At 46.3% G+C, this 15,817-nt stretch overlaps 1 protein-coding gene across 1 annotated transcript in view; it reads right to left on the reverse strand.

Moving 5' to 3' along the window:
• Nucleotides 1-15,817, reverse strand: part of casz1 (castor zinc finger 1) — a gene marked incomplete at its 5' end in the record, with an annotated part of 136,799 nt that overhangs the window by 67,514 nt on the left and 53,468 nt on the right. Inside the window, 2 exons of the mRNA XM_063032856.1 lie at nucleotides 1,927-2,099; nucleotides 8,111-8,275. Of these exons, the coding sequence (XP_062888926.1) occupies nucleotides 1,927-2,099; nucleotides 8,111-8,275 (338 nt within the window). The remainder of the gene's footprint in view (nucleotides 1-1,926; nucleotides 2,100-8,110; nucleotides 8,276-15,817) is intronic.

Here is a 15,817-nt window from a genome sequence, read left to right on the forward strand (position 1 = left end):
TTTCACGAGTGCCTTATAGAGCCTCAACATCATATCCCTGTTCTTATATTCTATACCTCTAGAAATGAATGCCAACATTGCATTTGCCTTCCTCGCCACTGACTCAACCTGGAGGTTAACCTTTAGGGTATCCTGCACAAGGACTCCAAGTCCCTTTGCATCTCTGCATGTTGAACTCTCTCCCCATCTAAATAACAGTCTGCCCATTTATTTCTTCCACCAAAGTGCATAACCAGCACAGTACAGCACAGGAACAGGCCCTTCAGCCCTCAATGTTGTGCCAGACCAGCTAAAAATCAAATCAAAAACACCCAAACAGTAATCCCTCCTACCTGCACCATGACAATCTTCCTCACATCCATGTGCCTATCTAAACGTCTCTTAAAAGCCTCTAATGTATTTGCCTCTACCACCACACCAGGCACCCAACAATCTCCGAGTAAAATTCTTACCCCTCACATCCCCTTTGAAGCTACTCCCTCTCACCTTCAGTGAATGCGCTCCGGTATTGGATATTTCAACCCCTGGGAAGCAGATACTTCCTGTCTACTCTATCTCTGCCTCTCATCTATCAGATCTCCCCTCAGCCTCTGGCGATCCAGAGAAAACAACCCAAGTATGTCCAGCCTCTCATGATAGCTCATGCCCTCCAAAACCAGGCAGCATCATGGTAAACCTCTTCTGCATCCTCTCCAAAGACTCAACATCCTTCCTACAGCAGGGTGACCAGAACTTTATGCAATACTCCAGATGTGGCCTAACCAGAGTTTTATAAAGTTGTAAAATAACCTGTTGACTTTTGAACTCTTGAAAGAATGCCCCACATGCTAAAAGATGAACCCTTGATCTCCCAGTTCAATTAGAGCAGGGTTCCCCAGACCCCTCGGTTAATGGTCGGAGTCCATGGCATAACAAAGGTTGGGAACCCTGCATTAGAGATACAGGACGGTAACAGGTCCTTCCGGCCCAACGAGCCTGTGTCCTCCAATTACACAATGGGATGGATTAATCTGCAAATCTGTACCTCTTTGGAATGTGGGAGGAAACCAGCACTCGGAGGAAACCCTCGTGGTCATGGGGAGAACGTACAGACTCATTTTGGAGAGCGGCGGGAATTGGGACTGGGGTCAACGGTGCCGTAATAGCGTTCTGCTAACCGCTACAGTACCGCGCCACCCGAACCTCATCCTCATCGCAGCCCTGGCACATTATTGGTCTAAACGCATCACATTTTCTCTGGAGCTGCGCCATTATGTTCCGCATTTCGTTTTACTTTTTACGACCTTGATGCACCGATGTAGGGGCTGATCTGACCAGAGTGCACACAAACACACACAATTTCATGGCATCTCAGTATACGTGACAATAATGAGCCACTACCACAACAGATTGGGGTGTATGGGGTATCCAAGGAGGGTTAGCCCCCCGGTGAAGGGGCTTGTTGTGTCCATCCCGGGGCAGCTCACTCACCTTTGGTCCCCACCGGACACTCAGCTCTCACCTGTGACTTCAAGTAGCTGTTTGCATGCGACAGCGGCCCCACCCTGGTACCCAACCTTGGCAGGCAGGTTAAACCAGGTGAGGGTAGTTGGCCTTGTACCCCGGTGAGATAAGTATGTGTGAAGTCAGCTCTGGTGGACTGGGCGGATGAGATCTGCAGTGAGGTCCAACGGCCAGGAAGGCTTTGTGGAGAGCGAAGGGCACGAGGGGGCACAAAAGGACTCTCGGTCATCTACTGCAACCAAGGGAGACCCCAGTTGTGACGACTACTACGAATTCCGAGTTCGAGGGAGTGGAACTGCCCCAGTGCAATGGCGTTTCCACTTTCAAAACTCTCCCGCACAGGCTTCCCATCGTCGTCGGATACAATGGACAACTGTACCAGATACAACCGATACCAGAGGTATTGCGATGGGAAGGAGTTACCTGCAGTGGAAGTGGGTGGTTTTCTGTCCGTAGAACTGACACCCCAGAGTCCCGCAGTCTTCGGTTGCCCGGAAACGCTGGAAACCATCGTTGATCAGCTGTGCGTTTTTCTTATGGAAGTTTTCGTGCGTCATGACGTCAGAGGTGCTGGTGTACACCTTCGTGCAGCCCACCTGGGTGGAGAGATGGAGATGAACTATCTGAGAGAGTACTTGGGAGGATAGAGCATCAGGAGGAAGATGTTCCAGTTGGCAGGGAGAAGAGAAAAAACAGATACGTTTAATGGCAAGGTACTACTAAACAATGGTATAAAGTCATAGAGAACTATAGCACAGAAACAGGCCCTTCAGCCCATCTAATCCATACCTTCTGCCTAGTCCCATTGATCTGCACCTGGACCACAGCCTCCATACCCCTCCCATCCATGTTCTTATCCACAATCCTCTTAGCCGTTGAAATTGAACCCACATCCACCATTTCTGCTGGCAGCTTGTTCCACACTCACACCACTTTCTAAGTCAGAGGCTCACAACCTTTCTTATGCCATGGACCAATCCATTAAGTGAGGGATCTGTGGAGTCCAGGTTAGGAACCCCTGCTCTCAGTGAAGCAGTTTCCCCTTAAGTATTTCATTTTAACCTTTGACCTCTATTTCTGGTCTCACCCAACCAGTGGAAAAAGTCTATACGTCTCATAAATGTTTATACCTCTATCAAATCTCCCATCATTCTCCTCTGCGTCAGGCAATAAAGTCTTAACCTTTTCACCCTTTCCCCTGTATCTCAGGTCCTCAAGTTCCGCACCATCCTTGTAAATATTCCCTGTACTCCTTCAATCTTATTGATATCTTTTCTGTAGGTAATTGTACTGAAGGATCCATTTATGCTGGTTCAGTGGATGAAGGAATATGCAGATATAGCAAACAATGAGGAAGGATCTTGGCCCCAAATGTCGATTGTTCGTTCATGCCTGACCTGCTGAGTTCTGCCTACGTTGTGTGTGTGTTCAAAAGGAGCCCTGATGGAGTTCATGAGCAGGAACATCTTTCTACGTCCTCACAACTGAATATCGTGTTCAGTTTTGGTCGCCCTGCTATTACGCTAGAAAGAGTGCAGAGGGGATTTAGGAGGATATTGCTGAGACTCGATGGACTGAGGTATGGAGAGAGCATGAGCAGGTGGGAACATTTTCCACGGGTGTGTAGGAGAATGTGTGGTGGTCTTACAGAGGTGTGGGCGTCGGGGTGCAGATACATCTCTACCAACGGGGGTGTAAGATGTTCCGTCCATTTGCTAGCCTGCAGGTCACTTTTGGGCAAAGTGTAGCACCTTCTTAAGCCCCCCTCCTCACCCACTGCTGATTGGGTCACGTGAAACCATGGGAACAGAGGGTGGATGGTCGTATGAGTATCTGGTGCATATCACAAGTCCTGGTTATACAACCACTGACGCCAGGCAGACAATCTCTGAAGAGTATTGATAATGGCTGGGGTCAGCCGTCTTGTAAAGACACTGCCCAGAAGAAGGCAATGGCAAACCACTTCCGTAGGAAATTTTGTCAAGAACAATAATGGTCATGATCACCCACATCACAGGACATGGCACATAATGATGATAATAAAATTACGAGGGGCAAGATAGAGTGACTGGACACAGACTTTTTTCTAGAGTTAAGGAACCAAAAACTAGAAGGAAAAGTTTTCAAAAGTTTTGAGAGGGGAGAGATTTAATAGGAACCCCAGGCCCAGCTGACTGCCATGGCTGCAGCTGCATCCAGAAGGTAGAGGTCTCTGGTCTCGAGTGGCAACTAATGGGGAAGCCAAAGCACTTCCTCTTTTTCACGTCCCATCCAGTATTTTACCACCTGAATATACTCGGGCCAAGAGCACTAAAAGTTGAGAATAAGCAATGACTGTGCTGTCGAGTACCTTCACTCCATCTGCCACAGGCAGGATTTCCCAGTAGCCAACCATTTTAATTCCAATCCCCTCTCCCATTCCGACATGTCAGTCCACGGTCTCCACTACTGCCACGATGAGGCCACCGTCAAGGCGGAGGAGCAACACCTTATATTCCGTCTGGGTAGCCTCCAACTTGATGGCATGAACATTGATTGCTCCTATTTTTGGTAATTTCAGTAATTTCTCCCCTTCTTCCTCTCTCTTTTTCCATTCCCGATTCTTCCTCCCCTCTAACCACTTCTCTTCTCCTCACCTGCCTATCACCTCCCTCTGATGCCCCTCCTTCACTTTCTCACATAGTCCACTCTCCTCTCCCACCAGATTCCTTCTTCAGCCCTTTACCTCTTCCACCAGTCACCTTCTCACCTACCCCGCCCCCAGCCACCTACCCTGTCACCTTTGTTCACCGATCACCTTCCAGCTTGTTCTACCCTCCCCCCCCCCCACAACCTCCTTAATCTGGCTTCTTCCCCCTTCCTCTCCAGTCCTGATGAAGGGTCTCGGCCCAAAACGTTGACTGTTTACTGCTCTCCATAGATCCTGTCTGACCTGCTGAGTTCTTCCAGCATTTTGTGTGTGTTCCATTAAAAGCTGAGAGATCATTTCAGGCCTAGCTTGGCCCGCAAAGGTTAATGTCTTTTGATCTGTAACTTCTTTGAAGGCAGAGACTCGCCTTCATAGGAAGAGGCACGCATTTGATGGAAATGACCTAGAGTAGCATTATATTTGGGAAAATCACACAATACCTGCAGTTTCCAAAAGATAAAAGGCTCAGCATCAAAGGACTGACAATTTAAAGGGGCAGTACAAAGCCAAGGCATGCATGCAGGCCCAGGGGACCCTCTAGAAAACTGTTCATTTTCAAATTGGGAGATTTTTGATTCAAATTCAGGATGCTGTGAGTTTTAAACCTAGTACTTAGGACCAAAGCAGCCCAGAGACCTGTGAGCCCCACTAATAACTGTAACCATCCTTCTGAACTATCTCCCAGTTATCTCTCCTGGCCTGCTTACTTCAAGGATTTTTTTTTGTTTTAGAGGGGCAGTGATTGAGGCGTGACCTGATACAGGCATAATCTTTATTCCATGGTAACGGTATTAAAAACAAGATTGCCACGGTAGCGTAACGGTTCGCGCAATCCCTTTAAGGAGATCACCAATTTGGGCTTTGATTCCCCGCCCTACTGTCAGGAGTTTGCACGCTCTCCTTGTGACCCTGTGGGTTTCCTCTGGGTGCTCCAGTTCATCTCCCACACTCCAAAGACCTAAGGGTTAGGGCACGCTACGTTGGCACTGGAAGCATGACGACACTTGCAGGCTGCCCCCAGCACATCCTTGCTGATTTGATTTGATGCATTTCACTGCGCGTTTCAATGTTTCAATCTACGTGTGACAAATAAAGCAAATCTTTAAAAGCGAGGCACAGATTTAAGTTGAGAGGAAGGAATTTTAATGGGGAGCTGAGGAGAAAGGCTTTTACACTGACATTGGTTGATATCTGGAACAGAGGAGGTGGAGAAGTCAGATACAACCACTGTGTTTCAGAGCTATTTAGAGAGATAACTGAATAGACATTCATAGAAAGATGCAGACACAGTGAAGGCAAAAGGCATTGGCTAGCATGGACGTAATGGCATGAAGGGCCTTTTGCTTGCCAATGCTTTACAAAGCATTGGTCATCCACATTTGAAGTATTGTGAGCTGTTTTGGGCTCCATATTTAAGAAAGGATGTGCTGGCATTGGAGAGGGTCTCAACGAGGTTTTAAAGGAATGATCTCGGGAAATGAGAGGGTTAATGTATGAGCAGCGTTTGATGGCTCTGGACCTGTACTTGCTGGAGTTTAAAAGAATAACAGGGGACCTCACTGAAATCTATCAAATTTAGAAGGGCCTAGAAAGAGTGGACGTGGAGATGATGTTTCCGATAGTGGAAGAGTCTAGGACCAGAGGGCACAGCCTCAGAATACAAGGACATCCCTTTCAGGCAGAGATGTGGAGTAATTTATTTAGTCAGAGGGTGGTAAATCTGTGGAATTCATTGCCACATAGGACTGTGTGGGCCCAGTCATTGGGTATATTTAAAGTGGAGGTTGATAGGTCCTTGATTAGTAAAGGCATCAAAGCTTACTGGGAGCAGGCAGGAGAATAGGGTTGAGAGGGATAATAAATCAGCCATGATGGAATTACAAAGCAAACTCGATGGGCTGAATAGCCTAATTATACTCCTAGGTCTTAGGAGCATAATGTTATTCATTATACTCAATAATTATAATCAATTTCACAACAAAATTCATCAGAAGGCTACTGAAGAAACCAATCCCCTATTTCCAAAGCTCATTCTTTCCACCTTTCCTCTGCCAATGCAGGACACCGAGAAGATTTATTTTGGACGGAAAAAGAACTCCCTGTCTGACTTTCTGAACTGTGGGTTCCCCAGACAAGCACTAAAATTAGCCTCAGATGGTATCAGAAGCTACCAGAAGTGGCTGTTGAGTGAAACCAGGATTATGGAGTGAGGACAAGCATTTCCTGCATCAGATAATGACTGCAGAGTTCATAAAGGATGTGGCCCGCTTGGATATGGTGCCTTGTGGACACACTGTGGGCGTGAAAGTCTAAAGATCTCACAGGAGATACGGCACTGCCTGAAATACAGTCCAAACAGCTTGAGTAGGATGTCAGCTTCTGTGAAGGAAAATCATACTCTGAACTCTTCAAAGTCAGAATCAGGTTTAATACCACTAATGAAATCTATGAAATTTGTTGTTTTAACGTCAGACCAAAAGACATGGGAGCAGAATTAGGCCATTCAGCCCATCGAGTCTGCTCCACTATTCAATCATGACTGATTTACTATCCCTCTCAACCCTATTCTCCTGTCTTCTTCCTGTAAACTTTGACATCCTTATTAATCAAGAACTTATCATCCTCTGCTTTAAATATACCAGATTTGTTGTTTTCTTGCTCTCAGTATAGCGCAACTCATAAAAATACTATAAATTTAAATTTACAAAATTAAAAGACACAAAGATAAGTAAATAAAAGGAGAGCCATGGTCCAGGAACAGGTCAACGGATGAGGCAGAGTAACAGCTCGGCCCAGACAAGATGTTTCTGTGCTGTATTGCTCTGTGATTCTCGTGCACAAGACTGTGTTTCAGTACTGAGCAGATATCACTGCCCTTGGTCAGAAAGGTTCGACTCCCAAAACGCTGGAGAAACTCCAGGCAGCACCTACGGAGGGAAATGGACAGTCGACGTTTTGGGCCGAGACCCTTCATCTGGACTGGAAGATGGAGGTGAGATAGCCAGTATTAAAAAGGTGGAGGGAAGGGGTGGAGAAAGAGGTGATCCAAATGAGGAGGGAAGGTAACGATAGAGGCTGGGAGGTGAGAGGTGGAGGAGACAAAGTACTGCAGATGATGGAATCTGACAGGGAAGGAAGGTGGAGCACAGATTCAAGGGGAGGGAGGTGGGAGTGCAGTTAAAGATTAGCTTTATTTGTCACACGTAGAGAATACTGAGACGCACAGTGAAATGTGTCGTTTGTATCAAACCAAATCATCTGGGGCAGTCCGCAAGTGTCGCCAGGCATCCAGCGCCAACACAGCACGCCCTCAACTCAGTAACTGGAACCGGCCCACCGTCTAAGTGGTAACTAGGAATGGGTAGTAAATGCTGGTCTTGCTGCAATTTTGTTTTGGATTTTCAGCATCTGCTGTTTTGTGCTTCTGAGATTCTTCTATTTCCCAGTCCTTTTCCATTCTGCTGCTTTGAAGATGATGTGTTCTTCTGGCTAGAGTTCTGTTGGTTACCATTCTGCTGGTTATAGCTTTGCTAATTATAGTTCTGCTGGTTATGGTTGTGCTGATTATGGTATTCTAGGTATACTGCTGTTCTGCTGGCTATAGTTTGGCTAGTCATGGTTCTTTTGGTTATAGGTTTGCTGGTTATGGTTCTTTTTGGTTATAGGCTTGCTGCAATGGTTCTTCTAAGTATAGTTCTGCTGGTCATGGTTTTGCTGGTTGTAGTTCTCTTTGTTATAGTGTTGCTACTTATGGTTTTCCAGGGTATAGTTCCTCTGGGTATGTTCCTGCCGACTGAAGTTTCCTCTGGGTATAGTTTGGCTATGTATCGGTCTGCTGGACGCTGCTCAGAGTGGAGGGGAGTGGGGAGTGGCCGTCCATTGCGTTGAGCGAGGGCAGTCCCTGCTGCAGGGGCTTACCTGCATACAGTGGTAGTGCGTGCTCTTGCCGTTCAGGTGGCACCCGTGGTAATAAACACTGCAGTCGTCCAGGGGGCTAAACCGCATGAAGCCGTGCTGGAGGGAGTTGTCTCTTTTCTTGTGCATGTTGTAGTGTCGAATCACATCTTGCTTACTGGTAAATCTCTGCCAAAAGAACAGCATTAATCAGTCAGCCATCCCGTTCCTCATTCTGGCTCCCTTCTCTCCTCAGCTGCCTATCACCTCGCTCTAGTGCCCCTCCTCCTTCCATTTCTCTCTTGAGTCCATTCTCCTTTCCTATCAGATTCCTTCATCAGCTCTTTACCTTTTCCAGCTTCTTGCTTCATCCCCTTCCCCCAGCCCACCCACCTCCCCCCTCACCTGGTCTCACCTATCACCTGCCAGCTTGTACTCCTTCCCCTCCCTCCACCATCTTGTTCAGGCTTCTGCCCCCTTCCTTTCCAGTCCTGATGAAGGGTCTCGGCCCGAAACCTTGACTGTTTGTTCCCCTCCACAGATGCTGCCTGAGTTCCTCCAGCATTTTGAGTTTGTTGGCCACAGTCCTGACTGGAATTGGAATTGGTTCATGATTGTCACGTGTACTGAGACTGAGTGAAAAAACTTGTCTTGCATACTGTTCATGCCAATCAATTCATTACACAGTGCATTGAGGTAGAACAAGAGAAAAACAATAACAGCAATGCACTTCCCCTGTCACTGTAACACTGTGTCCTGCATTGTCACTGCTTTCCCCTTTGTACTGTTGAGGTTGTATAAGACATGGCTATGCTCAAGTTCTGTAAGACGTTCGTGAGGCCTAATTTGGAGTACTGAGTGTAGTTTTGGTCACCTGTCTACAGGAAAGATGTAAATAAGGTTGAAAGAGTACAAAAAAAATTTATGAGGATGTTGCTGGGAGTGGAGGACGTGAGTTATAAGGAAAGATTGAATAGGTTAGAATTTTATTCCTTAGAATGTAGAAGACTGAGGAGAGATTTGATAGAGGTATACAAAATTATGAGGGATATAGACAGGATAAATGCAAGCAGGCGTTTTTCACTGAGGTTTGGTGGGACTGCAACCAGAGGTCATGGGTTAAGGGTGAAAGGTGAAAAGTTCAAGAGGAACATGAGGGGAAACTTCTTCACTCAGAGGGTGTGAGAGTGTGGAAGGAGATGCCAGCGCAAGTGGTGCATGCAAGCTCGATTTCAACGTTTGAGAGAAGTTTGGATTGGTACATGGATGGTAGGGCTATGGTGGCGTATGGTCCTGGTGCAGGTCGATGGGAATAGCAGTTTAAATGGTCAGCATGAACTAGATGGGCCAAAGGGCCTATTTCTGTGCTGTACTTTTCTATGACTCTATGACTAGTTCGATGTATCCATGTTTTGAAGTGATCTGTATGGGTGGCATGTTTTCACAGTATTTCTGACAATAATAAACCGATTTACTAACTTTGTTGTTTCCTTACTAGAAAATTGACACTCAGGATGGGTCGGAGAGGGTGGAGTTACCCTCCCCAGTTTGGCCAGTGGTATGTCCTTTACTTGCACATTTCTTTTCAACTCATTTTGAAATTTTCTGCTCTGTTTGATGCAATGACATTAATGCCAACATTTTTTTTCTGGATTAAACTCCTGTTTTCCCATGAACAGTAGTGCTCTGGAAATCCAGAGGTCCTTGACCGAGCTTGGCAACCTGGGTCTTACTGGTGACTTATAAACAGTAACTGGCTTGTAGAGACTCCAACAGAAACACTAAACTCCCTTTACAAACCCTCTTTATACTCATTGATAGGGGAGAGAAACAACTATCAGCTATTAAATGAAACTTTATATGTTTCTAAGTGCATCCCCAATGTCATAATAGTTTGCTTGTGAAAGCTTAACTGCTTTTAATGTTTTCATAATTTAAAGTCTGTTTAAATCTTCATGATCTTCTGCTGACTCAATTCAATCCTTCAAAAAAAAATTATAATCCACTTATAATCACTTGTTGTCTCTGCCACGTTCTGCTTTTCCTGAGCTTTTCTGGGGGATTAGGTCTCACATTGGCTCCCAGGCCTCACATTGGCTCCCAAGGCCTCACATTGGCTCCCAAGGCCTCACATTGGCTCCCAAGGCCTCACGTTGGCTCCCAAGCCCTCACGTTGGCTCCCAAGGCCTCACATTGGCTCCCAGGCCTCACACTGGCTCCCAGGCCTCACACCAGCTCCCATGCCCCACAATGCCTCCCAGACCACACACTGGAAAGCTGCTGACGGTTGTTCACTGCTCTGGTTTATAAAGGAGTCTTAAATGTGTCTTTCACCAATTTTGTGAAGGTGAAGATTTGGTGAGTGGAAGACTAATGGCAGTGCTAGGAAAAACAGTTGGAATGATGGCCAACAGTTGTATTGATGGCAAACTTTTGCACGCCACAAATTCTCGAGGTGACATCAGATTGCATGGAGTGAGAGAAAGTTTAAAAGAAATGAGCAGGGGTGGTTTGGCACATTTTGTGTGCCACATTTCCCGAGGAGACATTGAATTGCGCATACTTAATACTTGGAAATAAAAAGAAGTTAGATTTAAGCATAGCGGCCATTTTGTGAGTGGGCCAATAAGAGATTTCACCCCTCCCCCTCCCACTTTCAAATCTCTTACTATCTCTTCTTTCAGTTAGTCCTGATGAAGGGTCTCAGCCCGAAACGTCGACTGTACCTCTTCCTAAAGATGCTGCCTGGTGTGTGTTTCAGCGAGTTAGGTGTTAAGTTAAAGGACAGGGCCTCCGGGGTTGTGATCTCAGGATTGCTACCTGTGCCACATGCTAGTGAGGCCAGAAATAGCGGGATCATAAAACTTAACACGTGGCTAAGTAGATGGTGCAGGAAGGACAGCTTCCGATTTTTGGATCACTGGGCTCTCTTCCAGGGAAGGCAGCATGTGTACCGAAGGGACAGCTTGCACCCCAACTGGAGGGGTACGATTATCCTAGCGGGAAGGTTTGTCGTATTGCACGGGGATAGGGGGGCGGAGGGGGGTGGAATGGTTTAAACTAGAGTTGCAGGGGGATGGGAACCAGGGCACCAGAACTGATAGTGGAGTGATTGTGGAGAAAGAGGTTGTTAAACCTACATGTGAAATCAGGAATTAAAGGGTTGATCATGGTGGGAATAATGTTCCGAGCTGCGTATATTTCAATGCAAGTAGTATTGTAGGAAAGGCGGAGGAGCTTAGGGCATGGATCAGCACGTGGAATTATGAGACTGTAGCCATTAGAGAAGTGTGGTTGCAGGAGGGGCAGGACTGGCAGCTCACTGTTCCAGGATTCTGCTGTTTCAGACATGATAGGCCAGGTAGTGGAGAGATGACATTACCAGTCAGCAAACATACCACAGCAGTGCTCAGTCAGGACAGACTGGAGAACTCACCTAGTCAGGCGTTACGGGTGGAACTGAGGATAAGAAAGGTATAACTACATTAATGAGATTATATTATAGACCACCCCACAGCCCACAGGATTTTGTGGAGAAATCACAACTGCTGCAAGAAACGTAAGGTGATTTTAACTTTCCACACATTGACTGGGACTCCCATACTGTAAAAGGGCTGGATGGAAAAGAGTTTATCAAATGTGTTCTTAATTAGAACTACTTAATTAGTACACAGAAGTCCTAACCAGAAAAAGTGCAATACTAGATCTCCAATTAGGGAATGAGACAGGGCAGGTGACAGAAGTTTGTGTAGAGGATCACTTTGCATCCAGTGATCACAATGCCATTAGTTTCAAGGAAATTATTGAAAAGGACAGGTTGAGATTTTAAGTTGGAGAAAGGCCAATTCTGATGGTCTCAAAAAGGATCTGGCAAGCGTGGATTGGGACAGGTTGTTTTCTGGCAAAGGTTTACTTGGTAAGTGGGAGGCCTTCAAAAGCAAAATTTTGAGAGTACAGAGTTTGTATGTTCCTGTCAGAATAAAAGGCGAGGATAACTGGTTCAGAGAACCTAGGTTTTCAAAAGATATTGACACCCTGGTTAAGAAAATGATGGAAGTGCACAGCAGATATAAGCAGGTAGGAACAAATGAGATACTTGAGCAGTTTACGAATTGTACGAGAACACTTAAGAAGGAAATCAGAAGGGCTAAAAGAAGACTTGGTTGCTCTAGTAGACAAAGCGAAGGGCCTGTTTCTGTGCTGTGGTGTTCTATGACTCCAGTCAGAAGCAACACACGCAATACGCTGGAGGAACTCAGCAGGCCAGACAGCATCTATGGAAAAGAGTAAACAGTTGATGTTTCGGGCCGAGACCCTTCTTCAGGACTGAGAGCTCAGAGTAAGAAGGTGGGGGAAGGGGAGGAAGAAGAATAATGGAAACCTGTCAGAATGACAGGAATGGCCGTCGACACAATGGAGGAAAACTGTCTCATTGATGGGAAGGAACGATTTGCTTCTGAGGCCAATGCACAAGCTGGGATCAGTGGTTAAGTTACTCTCTGGATAGTCAGAGTTCTGGACAATGGCCAAAGGACTCCATTCAGACATTCTAAATTCAGTCCATTTACGGAGCTGGAATTGGAGGATGAAACAGCCCGTATCAATAATGGAGATTGAGGAACTAGCAAACTGTCATAAAAGGCATCTGGCCCTTCGAGAGAAGAAACCTGCCACACTCTTTGGTCTTTATGTGACTCCAGGCCTGCAGCCCTGGGCTTCAGTTCTGCATTCCCCCAGAAGCAGCCCCACAAGCAGCTGAGTTCAGAGCCACTTTGCAATGGACAGTGAACGCTGGCTCTGCCAGTGATGCCCATTAATGAACATTAGAAGAAAGATCCTGTTCCCAAAGTGATTTTGCTGCTGGCCTATACCCTCTCAGCTGCTGAAACTGGCCCATTCAGAATCAGAATCAGGTTTAATATCACAGGCGTGTGTCATGAAATTTGTTGTTATGTGACAGCAGTACATTGTAATACATAATGAAAACTGTAAATTACAGTAAGAATTACTCTGCAAAAGTCTTAGGCACAGATATTTAGCTAGGGTGCATAAGAATTTTGTACAGTACTGTAGAAATTTTATGAATTGCACTATAATGCTGCTACCATAAAAAAACTTCATGGCATATGTGAGTGATGATAAACCTGATTCTGATATGGGTCTCTATTGTGGACTGAGAGTGGGAAGGGCACAGGGAGAGGAGAATCATGGTTGGGAAAAGGGGGAAGGGGAGAGGGGAGGGAGTGGGAAGCACCAGGGAGACATTCTGTAATGATCAATAAACCAATTGTTTACAATCAAATTACCTCGTCTGGTGTCTCAGGGCTGTATTTGTCTGCACTTGCAACTACCCCCTCCCCACCCCCTGGCACTCCTTCTCTGCCACCTGTCCCACACCCCTCATGTGGCGCTCCACACTCGCCATTCCCAACATCCTTTGCTCCCGCCAGATTTATAATCTCGCTCTCCGCTCCACGTTGACAAATACAGTACTGTGCAAAAATCTTAAGCACCCTCGCTATATATATGTGCCTAAGACGTTTGCACAGCACTGTATATATAACTAGTGCAGAAAAGAGGAAAAATACTGAAGTAGGTCCATTGTCCCACTCAGAAATCCGATAGTGAAGGGGAAGAAGTTGTTCCTAAAATGTTGTGTGTGTTTTGTGTGTGTGTGTGTGTGTGTGTGTTCAGGCTCTTGTACCTCCTCCTTGGTGGTAGCAATCTAAAGAGGGCATGTCCTGGGTGCTGGGTGTCCTTTATGATGGATGCCACCTTTTTGAGTCACCGCCTCTTGAAGGTGTCCAGAATGCTGGGGAGGCGAGGGCCCATGATGGAGCTGGCTGAATTTGCAACTTTCTGCAGTTTTGTTTTGATCCTGTGCATTGGCCCCTCCATATCAGGCAGTGATGCAACCAGCCAGAATACTCTCCACCATATACTTGTAGAAATTTGTGACTGTCTTTGGTGACGTACCAAATCTCCTCAAACTCCTAATGAAATACAGCCACTGCTGTGCCTTCTTTGTAACTGTATCAATATATTAGGCCCAGCATAGATCTTCTGACACCCAGGAACTTTAAAATGCCCATCCTTTCCAGTTTTGATTCCTCAATGAGGACTGGTGCGTGTTCCCTTGACTTCCTCTTCCTGAAGTTCACAACCAATTCCTTGGTCTTGCTGACGCTGAGTGCCAGGTTGTTGCTGTGATACCCCTCAACCAGCTGATCCATCTCACCCCTGTGTGTCTCCTCGTCACCGTCTGAAATTCTGCCAACAATTGTTGCGTCGTTGGCAAATTTATAGATGGCATTTGAGCTGTGCCTAGCCACACAGTCATGGATGTACGAGAGTAGAGCAGTGAGCTAAGGTGCACAGGTGTTGATTGTCAGCGAGGTGGAGAACTATTTCCAATCTGCACTGACTGTGCCTTCCGGTGAGGAAGTCAAGGATCCAGTTGCAGAGGGAGGTACAGAGGCCCAGGGTTTGGAGCTTGTTGATTAGAACTCAAGAGTATGATTGTTTTAAACGCTGAGCTGTAGTCAATAAACAGCAAGAAGCCTGACGTCAGTATTACTGTTGTCCAGGTGATCCAAGGCCGAACGGACAGCCAGTGAGATTGCATCCATGTAGACCTATTGGGCATTAGAGAATTTGTAGCGGGTCCAGGTCCTTTCTTAGGTAGGAGTTGATTCAAGCCATGATCAGCCTCTCAAAGCACTTTGTCATTGTAGATGTGATCCATGATTAGCCTCTGAAAGCACTTTGTCATTGTAGATGTGAGTGCCCCTGAGCGATAGTCGTTGAAGCAGCTCACTCTGCTCTTCTTGGGCACTGGTATGACTGAAGCCCTTTTAAAGTAGGTAGGAACCTCCGACTGCAGCAGTGAGAGATTGAAGATGTCCTTGGACACTTCCTCCAGTTGGGTGGCACAGGTTTTCAGAGTCCCACCAGGTACACCATCGGGGCCTGATGTCTTGAGCTGGCCCAAACCTTCCTTCAACAACGTTGGACTAATGGCAAAGTATCTATTAACCCAGGATCCATGGTACAGGGAAAATTCACAGAACTGCTGGTCAAAGCCCCCGAAGTCTGCTCTCTCAGTCATACTGATCAAGTCCTGTAGTCTAACTTAAAGTGCATTACAAACGCCTGTTGCTCCAGATTTCCAGCATCGTCAGTCTCTCTTGTGTCTGCATTTTAATCCTTCACTGCTTGTCCTTGCATTCTCCTGCCTGCTGCTTATACTTTCTGATTAAAGGTTAAAGTCAATCTCTTTAAGTCTCTCCTCTCTGAATAATGCACACCCTCTGCTGTATCCCTCTTTGACCTCCCACTTCCACTTGACCTCTCCTAGGCAACCAGGCCTGACAAGTGCTCACTCCGCCTCTGTCAACCCTACCCTGAAAGTGAAAGCTGGCTGAGGAGAATTGCAAATGGAGAGATGTCTTTGATCTTCCCTCTTGCCCCTGAGGAGAGGAGTCAAGCCTCATTGTAAAGGTGACTTGGAAGTCAATTAAAATGTGTTATAAGAGCACTAGGCGACACTCCCATCTTTTATTCTAACACTTTCAGTTCAATTAAACAGCTTGGCGTTTATCACTATGTATGCAGAGCCATCAAGGAGAATTTCTAATCTACTAATGTAACTTCCTCCAAGAGGGCCACAACCTTGTTGTAGTTTGGAGGTTTGTATCCCTCAGTGACTCAGAGAGAGCTATGTTGGCTGGA

The sequence above is a fragment of the Mobula hypostoma genome, chromosome 25 (genome assembly GCF_963921235.1).
Source record: "Mobula hypostoma chromosome 25, sMobHyp1.1, whole genome shotgun sequence".
In the NCBI taxonomy this organism is placed as follows: Eukaryota; Metazoa; Chordata; class Chondrichthyes; order Myliobatiformes; family Myliobatidae; genus Mobula; species Mobula hypostoma.